Source organism: Condylura cristata, unplaced genomic scaffold (genome assembly GCF_000260355.1).
Source record: "Condylura cristata isolate star-nosed mole 26May11 unplaced genomic scaffold, ConCri1.0 scaffold00024, whole genome shotgun sequence".
In the NCBI taxonomy this organism is placed as follows: Eukaryota; Metazoa; Chordata; class Mammalia; order Eulipotyphla; family Talpidae; genus Condylura; species Condylura cristata.
The window spans coordinates 19,174,933-19,195,298 of NW_004567125.1; the positions used below are offsets into that span (position 1 = coordinate 19,174,933).

The 20,366-nt window shown below is 45.8% G+C and overlaps 1 protein-coding gene across 1 annotated transcript in view; it reads left to right on the forward strand.

Moving 5' to 3' along the window:
* Window positions 1-20,156, forward strand: part of TNN (tenascin N) — a 44,851-nt gene extending 24,695 nt beyond the window's left edge. The window contains exons 11-17 of the mRNA XM_004688128.2: window positions 948-1,078; window positions 2,045-2,177; window positions 2,521-2,672; window positions 9,195-9,291; window positions 10,253-10,420; window positions 16,857-17,020; window positions 19,379-20,156. Of these exons, the coding sequence (XP_004688185.2) occupies window positions 948-1,078; window positions 2,045-2,177; window positions 2,521-2,672; window positions 9,195-9,291; window positions 10,253-10,420; window positions 16,857-17,020; window positions 19,379-19,519 (986 nt within the window). The 3' untranslated portion in view covers window positions 19,520-20,156. The remainder of the gene's footprint in view (window positions 1-947; window positions 1,079-2,044; window positions 2,178-2,520; window positions 2,673-9,194; window positions 9,292-10,252; window positions 10,421-16,856; window positions 17,021-19,378) is intronic.
* Window positions 20,157-20,366: the final 210 nt, after the last annotated feature.

The following is a 20,366-nucleotide window of genomic DNA, read 5'->3' on the forward strand; positions in this document are numbered from 1 at the left end:
TCACCGCTGGCCTACACCCCAGCTCTTGTATGCATAAATTAATAAATCTTTAAAAAATGAGCCATATGACCATTTACTATAGTGTTGACTAGAATTTCTGCTGAGTTTTAGTTTTCTGATTTACAGCTATACATGCCTGTCTATTCCCTCTGGCGTCTGAATATGAAAGTGCACAGGAATCAGAAGAAAAGCTCTGTGAACTGTCTACATCTCTTCTTTCCATTCTCCTCTCCCCTTCCCTTCTCGCCTTCTTCTTCTCTCTTTGCCCTCCTTCCCCTTCTCTTCAAGTCCTCCCCTCGCTCTCTGTCTTTCTGTACCAGGTATGCATCTAAGGTTTGAACATCTAAGGTCACACAATTAGACATGCATGAAATAGAACTTCATATTTCTATACCAGTTTGATTTCTATCATAAGCCCCCAATCTGCTTTTTGGTCCAAAATCTCAGTAAATATAGGGTCATGCTCTGATCCAAGAGCTATATATGTAATGTTTTGGGTAGTTCCCAATTCCAGTGGGTTGGGTGGTCCACCCACAGGTGTTTAGTTCATCTTTCCAGACAGATGCTGCGGTGCCCTCACTTTCCTAAGCAGAGGGGTCCTAGGCTGGGGTCCTCATCCTTCCACACTGCCCCAGAGAGTGTATCTGCGCCCTTAGATTTCTCATACCTGCTACCCTCTAGAATTTTCAGGGGAAGCAGAGTCTAGTTCTGCTCCTCTGGACCCACTCAAGCCCCTAGGCCCTGAACCTATGGTCCTCATTGATTTTATGCTCCTGGAATCTAAGGGCACAAAACCCCCATGGACAAGGAGAAACGGTACCTGCTACCTGCTTGGTGGAGAGAAAAAAAACTGGGAGTTGAGGGAGAAACTGTGACTTAATACTTCAAAAATCATTTCACCCCAGCTGTACCTTAGTAACAATAATTCCCTAACTTTTTGTATACAGAAATTGACCCTCCCCAAAACTTTCGTCCATTGGCTACAACACCATCTGGCGGGGTGTTGACCTGGACACCCCCTTCTGCCCAGATTGATGGCTATATTCTGACCTACCAGCTCCCGGATGGCACCACTAAGGTATTGCACGCTTATGGTTTTTTCTGTTGGTGCCTTTGCCCACCCTCATGTAAAGCCACTGGCTTGGGCCAACTAACCTGAGAGCTGGGCTCACGGCAGCCGCTTCAGCAAGCTGATCCTGATTGTTTACCAGTTGTGTGCAAGGTGCAGCGGAACAGTCATCAGTGACTGCTGGGCATGTGGTCTCACTCTCTAGACCTGTGCCCCCTGCCTGCTCTAGCTGACCACTGCATTTGCTGCCTAAATGTCCCGTGTTACCTTGCTTGTGACTTGTCTTCTCCAATACATGTTAGCTCCACAAGGACAGGGCTTTGAGTCTGGACTGTTTGTTGTTGTGTTCCTAACAGAACACAGTGCATGGTTGGTGCTCAGGAACTATTTGTTGGAAGAACTGATTAACTCTATTTCAAAGGCTCCCACCAGCAATCCGAAGGCCAGCAAATTTTCATAGCTTAGCCCAATGGACAAGAATGATTCTCTCCTCGTGGCAAGGAATAGAGAAGGGGGCGGGGGGGGGGGAAGGAGCAGCACGCTGATCTGTTCATGATTTCAGTTAATTCATTTGACAGATCTGCTGGGAAAGTTAACTTTATGTTTACAGAGGAAGTAAGGTTCAGATAGAAGTTTATTGAAAACCCATTTCGTAGAAATGATGGCTGGTTTCATCTCTCCCAGTAACTTCTCAGCCGGTTGCTGCAGGGGTGGTCATAGTGGTGCCCTGGTGTGTACCAGTCAGAGAGCTGGCTCCCTTTGAGTGCCAGCTTTGAGCTCATGCTCCAGCAGGACAGAACCTGCAGAGAAGCGGCTGAGACCCTCCGAGATTCTGGACTGCCACTGGGCCCTAAGAGAGACCAGCACCGCATTTTCAGAGATCATCTATCAGCAGTACCAGAGAGTGCTGTGCTCACCCAGGGGCTGGGGTGAGAAAAGGAAAAACTGACTGTCTGCTGACTCCTTTCTTGGCAGGAGGTGCGGCTTGGCCCGGGGGACCAGAGATTTGAGTTGCAAGGCCTTGAGCAGGACATCACCTACCCTGTCTCCCTGGTTGCCTTTAAGGGTGACCGCCAGAGTAGGAGTGTGTCTACGAAGCTTTCCACAGGTAACGTGATCTCCTGCACCCGGAATGAGACTGGAGTGGCGGATGAGTATCCGGGGGCCAGGAAAGGCAGCCCCAGAAGAACGAGGGGAAGTAGAAATCAGGTTAAGGGTTCAAAAGAAATCTATCCCAGGGAGAGAGATGAAAGCAGGGAGAGAAATGGAGCATTATTTGGGGGGAGTTGGGTTGGGGGAGTAAGTGATGTGAATTGGACTTAGCAAAGGAAGTAAAATGTAGTTGGAGGTAATCATTTCTCAACAAATCAATGATCTTAAAATCAGGGACAAGCCCCACTCCTTTCCCCGGCCCTTCTCCTCACGAATCCTCCCCTCTGCTTGATTCCCAGTTGGTGTCCGTTTTCCACACCCTTCGGACTGCAGCCAAGTCCAGCAGAACGGCAACGTGGCCAGTGGTCTGCACACCATCTACCTGCACGGCGACGCCAGCCGGCCCCTGCAGGTGTACTGTGACATGGACACGGACGGAGGTGGATGGATTGTGAGTCACCAGCGCCTTGGGGACCTTGATTCTCAGCCTGGGCAGCGTGATTGCTTCCTTACCTGTGGGAGAGAGGAATGTTGCTGCATTGCAACTGTTTTTCGAGCTCACATTCCTGCAGGGATGGAGCCTGAAGTGCTTTAACACCAGCAGATCTGGCTAAATCAAAGCTGGTGACTGAAGGCTTGTGGGCTTCTCATCCTCATTTTACTTTTTTAAAAACACCTTCATAAACATGGCCCTCACGAAACAGATTGAGAGTGAGAGAAGCTATGATTCCTATTTTATAGGTAGAGAAGGTGAGTGGAGAGAAGTTTGTGGAGAGAAGTGCCTCGGCTATGACAGACACTTTAAGGGTGAGCTCCTAGCTCTCAGGCCAGCTAAGATGGAAAAGACAGGCGTGGCCTCTCTAAGGGCTCAGGTCTCTGAAATAGAGCCCACTATGTAGTTCTTGCATCCTGGCTCCTCAGTACAGAGACAAGACCTGGAGGGACTTTGATTTGAAAGAGCTAAAGCCCAAGAGAGGGAAACTCAGTAATGTTCTGATGCTTCCTCTTCTGTGCGGAGGCTTGATTCTCTTGGGCTTTTGTCTGCTTTAACCACACGTTCCCTGCTTTGATTGCATTGGTGTGATCCAATTATATGGTGAGCTGCCTTTGAAGGTTGCCATCTGATCCTTTCAGCTCCCCCTGCCCCTCCTCTGGGCCGGGATGAATAGAGATGCTCACTTTCCCCGACCAGCATGCACAGCCTTACCTGCTGTGCACCAAGTCACGGTGTTCAAACTGTATCCACTTACACCCCTCTCAGGGGCTTAGGAACCAAAGACACTGGAGCAGTCATGGATAAAATTATGCCATCTGATAAGTAGCAATGGAGAAAATTTATTATCTGCACAGCTTCATCTGATGGCTGAAAAGCAATAATTAGGTTAGATGGGGGGGGAAATCCTGGTTGATTTATAAAAATAATGGAAAAGTCTGATTTATAAAAATAATGGAGCAGACTGTGACAAGGGAGCTCTTCCACCCAAGCAGACCCCTAGGACCAGACCTGCTGCTTTTATCAGCGCCATTGTCACTCTCACGTTCTGTCCCTCAGGCTTGCAACCAGCTAGTTGCCTGCCTTTGTGTCTGTAATTGACCATTGGCAGGATGTCTGTCCTTTTGGAAAAAGCTTCCTCTGGGAAAGGAGATATTTGCCTAGAGCAGCCTTCAGAAGGAGACTGCCAGTCTGCCTGCCTGGGAATATCCTTCATTCAGTTCACAAACATTTACCGCACGCCTACTGTGAGCCAAGCACTGTTGTGCAGACTCACAAACCAAACAGCATCCCTGCCCGCAAGGAGCTTGCCTTCTCTGCCCTGACCACAGCTCTGAGGTCAATTCCAGAAATAATAAAATCACTCCGTGTTCTAACTCACGCCAGTCTCTCATCCCTTCCCATCTTATTTTCTGAGAGGATGTCTTCAGAAGGTGACACATAAACAGAGATTCGAGAGGGGTCTCCTTAAGCCACCATACTCCTAAACATGTGGAAGTCCTGGAAACTTCTCAACGGAATCTTTTACTATTTCCATGCTTGTGGGATTCAAGTCTTTTGTCACGAAAGATGACTTTAGTACATTGGTTTTAAAACTGAACTCCTAAGCAGCCTTTTAAGGAAATTCTCCTGCATCCAAGGCAGCAAGAGCACAAGTTGACTAACAAGCCTAGCACTGTGCCCTGAGGTGGCTGAGGCCGCTGGCGGGAGGCTGGAATGAAGACCATCAGGGAACACTTAAGTGTCTCAAGTGTTTCCATCTTTATTTTCCATCTTGCAAGTCTTATGGATAACATTAGAGACTCTTTCCAGTGGCATTTAAATGAAATTTTCATTTTCTTCTCCAGACTTAGTCATTCAGGACATTAAGTTCTGAGGATAAGAACAATTCTGTGGTGTAGAAATAGACATAAACAGATTTTTCTCCCTTTCTCCTTATTTGATGAGGTGCTTTTGTTACCCCAAATAATTCATTATAAGGGGTTCCCTCTTACAAGAATGGAAACGACTAGATCCTGAGTGAGTTCAGGAAGTTTGCCTGATCATTTCATTTGGAACTGGGTATAATAAAATGTAAAGTAACATTTATTGATATATAATAAGGACTTCTTATATCTGCCTTGCCATATTCTGGCCTCAATACCTTGTGATTTATTGTAATTAATGACTTAGCTGAAGCTTCGATTTAACAGCATGACAAATGGGCTATTAACATCTCGATCTAACAATTCAGGGAAGTGAGGCTCACCAAGGGTAACTCATTTGTCCAAAGACACAGCTGGTAAGCACAGAATTAGGTGCAAATACTGATGCAAAGAACTTCAGACTCATTTGATAGTCTTTCCTGAGTCAAACTGAAGCTTTTTCTTTTGTTTTGAAAACCAGCAGGAAAGCTCCTATTATGTTTGGGGACTGTGTTTACTAATTGGAGGTTAAAAACTAATACCTTGATGTGCACTAGCAGGCCAGGAACAGATTTGAGCCCAACCTTGAAAGGTGATTAGTTATGTTAGTGGGGATGTAACTTACCTTGATGCCGGTGGAGCAGAACATTAGTCCCACGTCTATCGTCCCTAAAATGCCACTGTCCAGGACCCAGAAAGAGTCCGGGGAAGGGAATGGAGCCTAGGCTGTGCTGGAAAATTAACACTTAGATTCAGACTCTTCAGACACACTTTTGGAAAGTAGACTAAGCAGAGCCATAAAGCTATTTGTAGCTTTATGATGAAAAGATGAGATCAGTGTTGTATCCTTGCATCAGCTACTAATTAGTTGGAATACTGGCTCACCACTTTTCTGAATGTTCACAGTTGTTTAGTAGCATCATAGTGTTTACCCTGGAGCCAACACTTAGCAAATACACAGTAAATGACTGTTACGAAAGTGAATAAACGGATGGAGAAAAATGAAGGAAGCCAAGACAGGGATGGGCTAGCTTCAAAATGCGGATGCTGGAGAAAAGGGGAAGGAAAACAGTGATGCTGATGTCGCCCATAGTTGTTGCCGTGGCCTTTTCTGAGAGTTCATGAGTTCTTTACCATTAGAGGACATTTTTACATGAAACATTTCATTTAGTTCTCCCAGCACCTCAGAGGTCATCAACTTCTTTCAGCTTCTAAAGCTGTTTTAGGAATAGAAGTGACCCCTGCCCAGTGCCACACTCTCCCCAGGAAGTGTCTGAGGTCCACCTGGGAGCCCCAGGCCAGGGCTTCCTCCCACTGTTTGCTCACGGTTGCCTTTGGTCTGCTTTTGGGGGCAGCAAACACAGATGGGGGCCTCAGAAGGGAGCTCCATGTGAGCGGACAATGGAGCCCTGAGCAGGCCACCCCCGCCTGCTCTTGCCTCCCTCCTGTCTCTTGCCAGAGAAGAATGTAAACAGTGCATGAATCTTAGGCAGTTTCCCTTACCAGATTCAAGATAACAGTGAACAATAACGCAAGTGCCTTGCACTTCGAGACACTTGCTGCACATTGTGGTGGAAAGGAGGGGAGGCGGGATTTTGTGCTGGGGCTTCTGCATTTGAATGATCCAAAGGAAAGTGGGTAGAGAGATGCAATGTTGGTCTTTCAGAATTCCAGACTTCTGGGGTTCCAGTGGTCCCAGTCCCTTCCGTGAGACGTGGATCCTGGACAGTGGAATTCCAGGGTAGATGTGGCACCAACGTTCAGTTCCACCAGCATCAAGGCAAATTACGTCTCCACTAACACAACTAGTCACCTTACAAGACCACTGGAATTTCAGAATTCCAGCGGCCCACTTGCGAGGCTAGCTAGGATGGCATTTAGCTTGTTCCTCAAGGTCAGGAGCAATTCTGTTAATTCCTGCAGACATACAGGTATGTTTAACGTTTAGGTATTTTTCAGCTTCCTATAAAATAATCTAATTTTCTCTGTCTGGAACTGTTTTCCTTGTCAAATTGAGTTACGTTTGAAAAAAGTCCACATTCTCATGAAATGGCACTCAACTCTGGCTCCATTTCCTCACGTCTTACTCAGAAGGCAGTTTGGCGTCCACCCTCATTCTTCCTAACAGTGTCCTCGCTGCAGTCTCTAGTGGTCCTGTCATCTGAGAAATAATCAGGCTGTGAGCTAATAAGAAGGCGCTCACTCAAGAGCAAGGATCGTGATCTGGATGTGCAAACGAGGGGCTGTCGGGGGGTGCTGCCTCAGGAGCTCTGTAGGGGAGGGGTAAAGATTCATACAGGGGCACAGTCTAGCAAGACTGATGTCATTTGCTTGAATCCTTTGGATGGATTGATAGGTGTCTTCAGGCAGAAAGCTGCAGTGTGGGGTGTTTCTTAACAGCAGATGGTCTTTGTTTCTTTCCTGTTCATGGATAAGAACAGAACAGGGTACTGCTATCCATAGTCTTTGATAAGGAAAAAAATGAATGAGTTGGTGTCCTTTAGCAGTTGCCAGTAGGAAGATGGGGAGCTGAGTCAACGCCTGCTGCCTCTGGCTGTTTGTTTGTCACCAACAAGTGTCAACCAGGCAGTTAGAGACACACGTGAGACAGACATTCGTTCAAAGTAGGTTCTATAATTCCAAGTCACTAAATTCTGTGGACAGTTCAGGCTTCGTGTTCCTTCCTTGACTCACCAGCATTTGCCACGACCTTTCTTCTGTATCCTTTGTGGTTCTACCTTTCCCCAGTAGTCCTTCTGTGTTCCTAATTGTTCTCTCTCCTTAACAAAGGCATCATTTTCCACCAGACTCTACTCCACATGGCTGTGCGGGAGGTCTTCAAAGGCTTGGTTCCAGGTCCTTTTCTTTTTGCAGTTCCTATTTTCTTCCGAGGTGGTCCTGTCATGGCTTTGTTTATTCCTTGTGTCCCTCTATTAGTTAGGAAAAAATCCTAATATATGAAAGCTTTTTCTTACATGTGCAAAGTCTTCTGTGGGTTTGGCAGTCACTTCCAAATGGTGACTCAGAGTTTCATGCTGTTTCTGTCTTGTGGCTCTGGCTTTTCAACATGTGGCCTTCACTGTGGCTCCGTAGCCCCCTGTCACAGAAGAGAGAGTGTGGAGAATCCCCACCTGCCCTCCTGTGATCCCACTTACAGTCCTTTGTCCAAAAGGAGTCACATAACTCCAACTTAAGTGTAGTAATGTTGAAAAAGAAAGTCTTGTCTTCGTGGGGACAGAAAGTGACCTGGCAAGCAGCTGACTCTGCCTCAGCCACACTCTCGCCTTGGGGAGTCAGTCCAGGTCTCTCTTTGCAACTCTAGTCCATACCTCTAACTGCTCCTCCTGCATCGCCCCTCTGCAGTTACATATTTCGTATCTCGGATGAGTTCATGCAACACTCACAGAACCTGTCTTCTCCCAGTGAGTAACTGGCTGAATAGCCACTGGTTGCTGCAAGCCCGAACCACAGGAATCTTGACTTCTGCCCCGTTCACTTACACTTTTGACCATCTCTGGTTTTATTCTCTGTTACATCTGTCAAGTTTCTCTCTCCTCAGGGCAGCCCCTAATCTAAGCTACTATTATCTCTTACAGTGGCCCTCTAATTGGACTCTTGAGCCCACTCTTGCCCTTGCCAGCCCATTATCTATACTGAAGTTCCAGGGATCTTAGCAAGATGGAGATAAACATCTTATTTCTTTTTTAAAACCAGCAATAACTACCATTACTCACAGGACAGCTGGCACCTTCAACAATGCCTAAGAGCCCCGCCAAGGCTCACCTTGCTCACCTCTCCAGCCTCCCTTCCTATGCTTGCAGCTGCAGCACCCAACCTCTAGTCCTGCTCCTGATTGCTTCTGCCCTTCCTTTAGTTTTTAGCAGGGAGCTTTCCTGGCGCCCGCTCAGGTGCTCTTGTCTTGTGCTCACAGTCCCATTGCAGTTTTTCTTCATAGCCTTGATCACAGCAGTGGGGATTCATTCCTGGCTTGTTCATTTTCCTATCTTTGATGCATAAACTTTTTTGATGTGATTATCAAGTAATTGCTATGCTAGAAATCAAATTAATTAAAGATGGTTTCTACTTTCACACTATTTAGTGTGTGTGCGGGGACAACATATAAACATCAAGTGTCCCGATTGAATTTGAATAGATGCTGAGGGTTATAGGTTAGTACAGGAGGAGGTCTGGAATGTTCATCTTACCCAACCTAGTAGAGCAATTGTATCATCAGTTTCCCGCTTGCCACTGGCTCAAAAACTGAAATTTCTGGAAACAAGGACCTTTTCTGGTTTTATTCTTCACACTCCAGTGTCTAGCTTATGCTTATTGATAGAGTAGAACCAACATCGTGAGCTACTGAATCTACTAAAAGTGTTTCTTTCTTCTTCTTCTTCTTCTTCTTTTTTTTTTTTTAATGAAAGAGGTACTCTCCTGAGGAAGTCATTGTGATTGTAGGATCATAGCCCTGTTTTCCTTTCCGGTACCATATTGGGAAATACAAATATCATTCCCCTTCCACTCAGCTACATCTATTCAAGTATGTCAGAGTAGAAACCCCCCATCTCCCTTTCAGGTCTTCCAGAGGCGGAACACTGGGCAGTTGGATTTCTTCAAGCGTTGGCGGACCTATGTGGAAGGCTTTGGGGACCCCATGAAGGAGTTCTGGCTTGGTAAGATCTAGTGTCTAGAAGGATTCGATTATGGAGGGATATTTTCCCTTAAAAAGCTGGTCAAGCAGCCTGAGAAAACTCACTGCAATCAGGAAGGGGCCCAAGTGACAGGGACACACTGAGGGACACTGACCAGGTGTTGGGGGGCCATGGTGCCTGCAAGGTTCTTGTGAGTGCTCAGCTTGTGAGAGGCTGGGACTGCCGTAGGTGTCTTTATGCTGTATCTCAGTTCCACAGGATCTGCCTGGAGCCTGAACTTCCTAGAAACCAGAGGAGTAGAAAAAAAAAAATAAAGAATAGTTAGGGTTCCAGGGCATTATAAGGAACTTATTCTAGTGGTCCTGAAATTCTGCTAGTAATGCCAGTCATTATGGACATTGTTGTTTTCATCTGTTTCCTTCTGAGGCAGATGCTCATAGAGCATGAAATAGTCAAAAGCATCAGTTGGGAAATGAAGAAACAAAAAGTCATAATTTGGAATAATCAGTGTCTAATAGAGTAGATGATGTTTGTGGCTTATGTAGTACAAAAATCACTTAGCCCTTATACAATCTGGGGTGTTAGACTGAGTAGCTGACCTTTCCTCCCAGAGTGAGATGACTGGATGAAACAGAACCTTTTCAGCCTTCCTGGAGCCAATCTAGCATAGTGGTTAAGAACTACTTCTGCTTTAAGAGTTGGGGGGAATCATTGGGGGCAAGTTTGTCTCACAAGTACTGCCCCCCAGTACTCCCACCCGATGACATGGTTCCCACATTCATTAGCACGACAGTGTCAAAGAAGTCATTGGGTCAGAAAACAGGCTTCCCCCTGCCCCCATCCCAAAGAGACAGTGTCGCTCTCCTGTTAGTAGAGGAGGTAAAGGCTACGGTGAATTTTGGTGTAGAAGTTTCAGGTGCCAGGAGTGGGTGCTCACATGAGTTGGTTGCTGGGTTATTACAACTCTATTCCTTTTGTTTAGGACTTGACAAGCTACACAATCTCACCACTGGCACTCCTACCCGGTATGAGGTGAGAGTGGATTTACAGACTGCCAATGAATCCGCCTATGCCATCTATGATTTCTTCCAAGTGGCCTCCAGCAAGGAGCGCTACAAGCTCTCAGTTGGGAAGTACAGGGGCACAGCTGGTAAGAAAATAATGCTTCCTTCTTGTTCTCTGTGCATCTAAGGATTGATTTGTCACATGCCATGTTTCTGGGGGATGGAATAATGTTATGCGAAAGTGAATTGTCATTCTTTAGAATAGAGGTTAGCTTCTTCTAGAGGCTTGGGGATAAACTGAGTCATTAAAGCTATCCTTGGTCATCATATACTCAAAACTTATGTATATTGTACTTGGAATCTCACCCCTCCAATAAAGCGCCTCCTCTTAGACTCCCTGAATTCAGGCTGTTGTACACCAGACTGATGAACCACATTCTGAAACATCTTGAGGTGTCTGCCAACCTTCCATTTGGCCCTGGGGCACGGACTGCCATCTTTGCAAAGCAGTGAATGTGTGTATTATTTAAATCTTTCATGGCACTTTGCCATACAAAGAGAAATCATTAAAGTGCTGCTTCAAACAATAAATATGGGTCTCCTGAACTTCATACAACTGTGACAACACACAAAATAGCAGTTCAGCTGAAAGCCGGGACTCTTTAGTCTTGATTAGCTGTTTTTTTGATGGAAGCCAATTTTGGTGAGTCCAGTTATGAAGGAAAAGGGCAAAATCAAGTGACATGACTGAAACATTGGAAGTGTGCCACTGAATATTTTATTTCAGAAGGGAAGTGTGCTTATTGTTTTATATGTTTTAAACCTGCTCTAAAGTTTTTAAAGTTCTAAATCAGTCTGTTGCTTTTGATTTTGGGGTAAGTGGAAATGTGTTACTAACCAAACTGACTAACAGTTTGTCTCTCTCCTTAGACTCACATGTAAATAGGTCCATTATAATAGAAGGATTATAATAAATCAGTAAGTTATAACAGAACTTTTACAGAGTCAGAGGGAAGAGAAAGTGGGTACCTTGAAGATTGAGGGGTTGAAGGATGCTTTCTGCAGAATGGGAGCTGAAGTTGGGTTGAAATTATAGAACAAAGATGGGAGGAAAAGTGGAGACTTCCCAGTGGAGTAAGAACTGAGCAGAGGCAAGGAAATTGGGGTGTCTGTTGAATCCTAATGGCTGAGGTTGGTGAACATACAATGATGAGAGACAGGAGTCATTATATAAGGTGGCCCATTACCATTGCAGTTTTTTTTTTCAGATTTTATTTAATTTTTAAAAGATCACATGAATTTTGCATTTGCTCTTGATTCCTGGTGTTTCGCATGGAGTGAGGTATATAGATTAGAAAATGTTATTGTATACACTTGAAGTTAATGCTATATAGCAAGTCTACCTCAGTTAAAAACTGATACTGCTAGTGAGTCCTTCTATGTAATGTTTTGGATGTTTTATAGTAAAGAATAGTTCCTGAGATCTAAATAGGGATCAGTAAATTGATGAATTTGGTGACATAGTGACATGGGAGGAAATAGAGTGAGAAGAGTAGGCACTTTCCAGAGTGTGAGGAGTTTGGGTGACAGATACCAGAGAACCACTCAAGGGTTCTGAGTTGGGTTGGGTAGAGCAAGTGTGAAAGAAATATACGGCTGAAAAACAGCCCTTGAATAAGAGGCATGGCAGTTAGAGGATAATAAAAGGCATTGCACTGGCTTTGTCATTTCTTTCCCCAATCTTGTCTGCACACACTACACACTCCTTTAAGGATTGTATATGCCCACCCATATACAATATATAATATAAGGTATAATATAACCTCAGAAAGCCAGCTAGACATAAGGCAGTTAAAATAAATTTGGGAAACAGATAGGCATTCATAGGATTGAATAGGTGTTCATTGAATAAAGATTTCAACACACCCTTTGTAGGGCTAAGCACTCTGCCTCCCTCCATCCCTCCTCCCCCCCCCCCAAGCTGCAGACAAGCTGGCACACATTTTTCATTGCTGATTCTGAGCCAGCCCTTAGGTGTGGTGGGGTGTTTAGCCACCTCCAGCTGTGGTCTCAGTGCATGTGGGAGGTACTCCCTTCCTTTCCAATACCCCATTCATACTGAACACCGATCAGTTAACTTTTCCTTCTCAAGCTAGAACGACCATCTTCAGGGCTCTACAGAGAACTACAGAGGTGCAGCGCATGGGAGCACGCGGGTTAAGACACACACTCTGCTCAGAAGGTCCCGATTATGGGGTCTTCCTCAGACACAAGATACGGGTTGAGTTGTTTCCCTTGGGTCTCTACACTCCACATCCCAATCTGATGCCCGTGCCCACACCTCCTCCTGCTTGAGGACTTCACTTAGGCCTGTTCTCTCAGGATGTCATTCACCTTCCTTCTGCCATTCAAAATTAGTTTTTCTGTGGCCTGATTTAAAATAGTCCAGTAAGGGAACAGATGCGAATGGGGACGTGAGCAAAAGAGAGTCCACATATTCCTGAATTAATGCCTTCTCTCTCAGGTACTCTGACTTTTCACTGTGATTTGATGATCATTCCCATCCTACGGCTGTTTGAGCCAATGGTGCCCCTCAGTGGAGGATGTATTTTTAGTAGGAAGGCTTGGGAGATGTTCAAATCATGCAGCATTTAGGCAGCAGTCTAGTCTTCCAACACGTACTATCATTCTGACTTCTAAATTCTGAATTACAGTCATGAGGTTAGTAGAATTTTTGCTTTCCTTCTATGTGCTGATTGGTCCCTGAGGAAGGTTTTGAAATCATGTCCTAAAAGTTGAACTATTGTTTAGATAACATAGTGTTCAAATAGGAGGTGAACATTTTCAGGATTTTTTTTAAAGATTTATTTATTTATTCATACATAGCTGGGGTGCAGGCCAGAGATGCGGAGGGTGAGAGGATTTACCAGGGACAGAGTGGAGAGCAGAACAGACAGATCCATGAAGTACACTGCTGAGGGGAGCAGCAGGCGGGTCAGGAGAGGTCTGCCGCGCCATGTGGGTCACCTCTGGGGCAGGCAGGGATCAAACTCATGCGGAAGTGGCTTAAGCTTCTTAGTGCTGTGCTTTAACCCGCTGCACCACCAGGGAGGGCCTGGAGGTGAACATTTTGATGTCTTCATATCTGGGCCAGCTTTCCCCAGGCTGTAACTCCATTATAGCTCATGATTAGAACTACAGAAGTATATCCCCATGGAAGCGTGTGGGTTAAGACTCACACTTGGCTCACATTGTTCAGGGGGACCCTCTACTTTTTGCTTCCAGTGAAGTCATCTGAGAAAGTAAATTATGCTTCCCTGAAGCAAACACCTCCCAGCAAGGTAATGCTATGTCATTGTAGTTCCGATTCTACATCTTGGAGTAAGACAGGGAGAACATTTGTGAGCTCTCTTCCGAGGCAGTGCTCATCTGTTTAGAGATTTCAGCAGGTTCTCAAACAATGTTTTATCATTATAACATTGATGAGAAATTCCGCCAGAGTTGAGCAAACACTATTTAAAGACCTGCTTTTATTATATGTAACTTTGTCATTACATATGACTAAGTCGTAGTTTCCAAGAACCTACAGGTTTACAATCTAATGAAAACACACGTAGGTGGCTTTCAGAGAGGCATGCATCAACTCTAGGGGCTAATAGGTCAAATGATTTCAGGGTCCACCTGCAGGAGACCTTGAGGGCTCCACTAGGGAGGCGCAGGAAATACCATTGAGGAGCTCAGCGTCTGTAAGTTGGGAACAGGGAGGCAAATAACAGCAGCAAGGGATTTCTTTTTCCCAAATGCCAGTGCCTTCTTTGGAAGTAGATTTTTAAAACATTGGCACTTAAGACACAGAAATTATTGGGTACATGGACAAAAGGGAAACCAAGAGATAGCATCGAGAACTCTCTCATTGGCCCTGTTCTCAGGGAAGAATCTATTCTAGATCCAGAAACACACCCCTGTGCCTTTGCGTGACTTGTAAGGGACATGATGGTGGCCTCTTGGTCTGAGATGGCCCAGCTGCCCAAGTTTCCTTTCCTGGAGGAAGATAGTTGGTCTCCAAATGACATTTAGATGAGCTAGGTAATGACCAGCTCAGAGCCCTTCCTGGACTTGGGTTCAGACCTTTTATGGGCCTCCCACCACCCCTTCCACTCCCCCACCGAGAAGAACCAGCTTCCTACCCTAAGCCATTATACCAGAAGTGAGATGTTTATCTCTCACCAAGGCTTTCTGCTAGAAGCGAGCAGTCTAACCCTCATTGGCTTTTCTCCTTTACCTTACTTAGGGAGATAAGTTTAATAAATCAGAATACTGTCTTGGCTGGGGGCCTGATGACCAGAGAAAATTTACTTTTTGATTTATGAAAGCACTTACTATCTGTGCTTTGAACATCAGTATGGCTTCAGTTTCTATAAGGGAGAAAATCCATCTGCGGAAAAGCAACTCCCCCACACAGACCAAAATCTGCTTCACTTTTCCATATTCTTGTGTGTGCCCAAGGTGTTAGACAGGCACAAACAAGTCTTGTAGAAATAACCCCTGTTTGGATTTCGCCAAAAATAGCTCTGGGAACTTTGGATGCAACTAAGGTAACCTGTGCTCATTAAAAGTAAACCTTTAGTGTTATGTGAAGCTGTAGTTACTTATCTGCGAAAAATCTAAAGTGAGGAGGAACTGTGTATGAATGAAGTGCTCATTCATTTGCCTTGCCTCCAGAGAGACAGAATCAGGCAGAATCAGCTTGCTGTGTCTGGGTGGGAGTGGCCTTTCTTACCTGTCTTGTTCCTCTTGTTTTGCCAGGTGAGACATAAAGAAGCTGAGGTTTGAGCGCCCAAGTGAGAGGAACAAATTGGAGATTTCCCTGTGCAGACTTTGTTGTCAACTCTTTATGCATCTGTCCTCAGCTACCCCCAATGTAGTTCTCAGGAGCCAGCACCTCTTCTGTTTGTATTCTCAGAGCCCAGCATGGTGCTGCGCCATGGTGATGTCACCTGCATAAATGAGTGAAGTCACAGGACAAAAGTTCTCAAATTTTAGCTGGCACCAGGAAGGCTTTTTGTCGTCTGAGGGGCTTGTTAAAGCACCTCCCCCCACCCCCCAGAGTACCACCCTGGAGTCTGGTTCTGTAGTTCTGGGGTAGGCCTGAAAGTATACGTTTCCAGCAAGTTCCCAGAGGATGCTGCAGGAACCAGGCTTTGAGAATCGCTGGTGGGAGTGTCAGCACTGGCCCACTCTGCCCACTCTTGTTTGCATAGCTGGAGTCCTCTGTTGAATAAGGAAGCTGCAGGCAAATCAGTATATCAGAAAGACCCTGGACTTGGAGTCTGAGGGCCAAGCTTTGGGTCTTGACTCTGCCATTTATAGACTGTGGGACCTTGACAAGTCCCCAGGGACTAGCTGCTGTGAGCTTGTTTCCTCTTGAGACAAAAAAGTGCCCGTCCACCCCAAGACTTGTTGTCGGGATCCAGTGAGAATATATCTTGATGATCAGTAACTCGAAGATTAGATGTAAATGTAAGTGTTAATATTGAGGAGCAGAACTTGATTAGGCTTGTGATTGATGTGGGCCCTTGTTGCCTTTTATGAGCTGAATTAAAAAGAAAATTTATTAAAGGATGACAAATCTGATGGGAAAATAAGAGAAATACAAGTAAAATAATGATAAATTTCCAGACAGGATATAATTAAGTCTTATGCCCTAGCCTAGAGGACTCTCAGAGTTAAGGTGTGTGTGGTAAGAAGGTGTGTGGGAGGATTAATACGGAAAATCTTCAGCAGTGGGACTAAGCTAGACTTTGAGGAATGCTTAGGATTTAGGCCAATGAAAGTGCAGAGAGAATGGAGGCCTTCTCTGGTGAGCAGAAGCATGAAAGGTGGGCCTGTCCACTCCACAAGTTGGGGGGGGGGCGCGTGTGAGGATGACGGATTATGAGATCGTGCAGGGGCAACAGCCAAATTCTAACCTGCAAAGCCAGGTGTGACTCACTTCTACGTGGTAGGAAGCAGGATGTTAGAACTGAGGTGATGAAAATTGGCTGTCATGTTACTGCAGGCCCACAGAGTTGAGGGCAGGTGTAGGGAGGTGGCTGTGAGCAGAGATGTAGGGGTGATCTACAGAAGGAAGGCTTGATAGAGGTTACATAAACAGGGTTTTAAAACACAACTCAGGAGTGTCAAGTCTAGCTGGCCAGGAGGATGGCTGAGGGGAGACAGGGAGGACAGAAGAGCAGTGAGAAATTGTGAAAAGGTCGTCCGTCCGTCAAGTACCGTGGGGAGATTCTGGTTCTGGATATTTCAACATTTGACATGATGGTGAAGCTTCGAGGTGATGCCACTGTTAAGGACTTTGGAGAAACAGGCCTGAAGTTTGGATGGGAGATCAGGACATAGGATCTGTTTATCTCTATCATGTCCTCACATTTGGAGTGAGGGGTAACTTACCTGTGATTTAACTATCAGATCCTTGGCATTTTCATGCTAGAGGTTTTCCTGCCCAAACCCCTTTAAGGTCAAAGCATGATCACCTGCTCAGTGGCTCACCTCAGGCTCTCCTCTCCTCCCTCTTCTCTCCTGCAGGGGACGCTCTTACTTACCACAATGGTTGGAAGTTTACAACTTTTGACAGAGACAACGATATTGCCCTCAGTAATTGTGCCTTGACTCATCATGGCGGCTGGTGGTACAAGAACTGCCACTTGGCCAACCCCAATGGCAGATATGGGGAGACCAAACATAGTGAGGTGAGTGACAGGTGAACCTCTTTTCTTCCCAGGCTCTGCCACATTCTGTTCCCAGAGGGACACCCTGCAGGCAGGTTCTGTTGTTTCTCTTTCTGATGCTTTCTTTTAGGGTTTCTCTTCCAGGTTCCGCAGAGAGGGCAAGGCACCTGCACCCACATGTCTGCCTCTCCCTGCTCTGCATTCCCACCAGGGCTGTTCACTTACACAGTGTAGGAGGGCGGGGCTCAGGCTGACCACTGCTGAGTGGGGACAGATGACACGGGTTGTCCTCCTCACTTACTGGTTTGCACATGGACACGGTCTTCAACTCGAGCTGCTGTAACAAAATACTGTAGTTGGCTGGCTTAAAACAATACATGCATGCCCTCCCTAGTGGCACAGTGGGTTAAAACACAGCACTGCACAGCTGGCCACTGCCGCTTAGGTGTGAGTTCGATCCCTGCCCCTGGGATGACCCACATGGCGTGGCAGACCTCTCGTGACCCGCCCGCTATTCCCCTCAGCAGTGTGCTTTGTCAATCTGCTTGTTCTGTCCCCCCTCCTGACTCTGGTAAATCCTCTCACTGCTCCTGCACCTCTGGCCTGTACCCCTGTTCTGTATGCATAAAAAAATAAATGTTAAAAAAAAAAAACAGCACATGCTTATGTCTCACAATTCTGGAGGATAGCAAGGCCATGATGAAGTTGCTGGCAGATTTGGCTCCAGGTAGGAGTCCCTTTCTGGCTTGTAAATGGCCACCTTCTCACTGGAGTGAGAGGTAGAAAGCTCTGATTTTCTTTTTATGAGGGAACTAATCCCATCATGGGTGGGGTGCCCACCTTCATGGCCTTATCTGCATTTAATCACCTGAAAAAGATCTGCCTCTAGATACATTGTATTAAGAGCTGGATTTCAATATATAGATTCGGGGTGGGGGGGCGCACTTTGTACATAACAGACAATTCATAATTCTAGTTGTTCTTCTTGTTAACCCAGAAGTATTTCTCTCAAGTCCTTTGATTGCCAGGAAAACAGTCTTTTCTGCCTTCAGTCAGACCCCCCCTTGGATTTGCTTCACCCAAAGCTATCCCAAGACTGCCAAAGCAGCGTGCTAAGTTCTTTCTAACTGACCGTGTACATGGGAAGAAGTTCTCTGGGCTTGGGCCCCTCCCTTCTCTGAGACTTTCTTCCTGCTGATTTCTTCAGTTTCCGGGATGTGAATATCATCTTGATTCCTCACCAGCTACAGGGCATCTCCTGCTTGCTGCCTCGCAGCTTCTTGAAAATTGCATCTTTGATCCTACTCATCATGAACCCATCCTTCCATGAACCCTCGGAGTTCCCATGCTGGGGTGCCAATTTCCCTCTCTAGGTCCTGATTCTGGCCTTTTCTGAGCCACCAGAACTCACCTCATACCAACATTATCAAAGATATTAACATATCTAAAATTCATGTTCAGTCTGATTACTTTGGCCCTGACCTGGCAGCTGGGCCCCCCATCCTTCTGTGATTTTTGAAAGGGAAGAGGAAATTCACCCTCCAGGAAGACAAGAGGATGGGCCCATGCATCATGGTGGCAGCCTGTGGGCTGACTCAGGGAAGCCTGTGATCAGAGATCAAATATTTGAAATGAGCAGCCAGCAAGCCCTAAACCATCCCCATATTTGCTAATAAAAGACATTCATCTGGTTAATGCACTTTTCACAGTCTGCAAGGCATTTAGCTTCTTGTTTATTATTTACCTCACAAATTAAAATACATAAAATCGGTCACTTGGGCTCTTTATTGGCCAGGTTGCAAGGTTATTAAGTGAATTAGATATTATTGCACTCACCAGTCAAAAGACATAAAATGAAATTTAGTTTTCAGCACACTATTTGTTACCCCAGAGCTAATATCTAAACAGTCTAAATTGAAAATGATTTTACACAATTGGCCAATTAATATGTTTATTTTTGCCTTTAATTTTTGGGGAAGGAAAAGAGTGAGACAAAGATCATTTGATCCTTGCTGGCCAGGTTGACCCTGTGTAACTTTGATGTCGCCCTGGCTCCTGCCACCTCCTGGCTCACACCCCTATTGTCCAGCCCCTTGGGGTGAGGGAGAGCAGGGGCACGTGGGGAGGGGTGGGCTTCCACATCCTCAGCTGTCCTATTCCAGTGCCCAGCAGAGGGCGCATGTTTCCAGATTCAGCTTTCACTTCCTTAGCATCGCTGTCCACCAGGCCACATCGCCCCAATGGTTCACCTGTTTTCTTTTACTTTCCCCTAAACAGAGAGGGAGTGCTTTCTCCAACAAAGAATATTCCTTTGTATCCTAACCTACTCCAAGCACCTTTTATTGATGTTAACTTTTTTTTTTTTTTTTTTTGATGTAGGGGGTGAACTGGGAACCATGGAAAGGACATGAATTCTCCATTCCTCATGTGGAACTGAAAATCCGTCCTCTTGGCCACAACGGAGAGCATGTCCCAGCCAGAAAGAAGCGGACACTAGGAGAAAAGACCAGAACATTCTGATGGCCTGCTTGAGCAATCGTTGCACCAGACAAGGCCAGCCTGGAGTTGGGGCTGCATACTAAGGGGGTGGGGTGGGCAGTGGCTGACTGGCTAGTAGAAGGTTGAGAAGTGCTCAGAGCCTCTAATTTCTGAGGTGGTTGGATAACCTGCAGAGCAAAGCGTGTTACCAAGCTTCCTTCCCTGTCACCTGCATCTTTGCCCATGTATTGGTGGTCAGGGCAGAGTGGCATGGGCTGGGAATTGACAGAGTAGGAGTTGCTCTTTGTGTGGGACTGCAAGGTATTTCAGTTTGTCTTCAGCAACAAATAGGATTGGGGGAAAATCATCTAGCATTTCACCAATTGGAAACCTCTAGAAGTTGGTAAAGGTCTGTTGGTACAAATATTTCTAGAAAGCAGCCCAACAGAGGAGCTCTAATGACCAAGAAGCTGGGTGGCTAGATGCCTCCTATGAACCACGGGGAAAAACCCCTTTATAAAAATTGCTGGTGTTTTGAGGAAGAGGAAAGGGAACCGACAGAGGCCGAGATGGGCTCACATTTAGCCGAGTTCTGACTAGTATCCTGCTGGAAATCAAAGCTCCCGTGTTACTCTCTTTGGGTACCCCTTTCTGGCTATTTGCATAACCATGTTCATAGAGCTGCATATGTTGCAAATAAATTATCACTTGTTTTAACTTTAAAACACTCGACTATTGTGATAATTGGTTCCCCCAAACACTCTTCTATGACTCTCTTTCATGCCTTTCAAGTCTTTTGCCACCCTCCCCTGCTGAGACCCACAGAGGTGGACCTCTGCGTTTTCTTGGCGCCAGAGGCTTACTGTTGAATGGGCACCTGGCAAGGTCA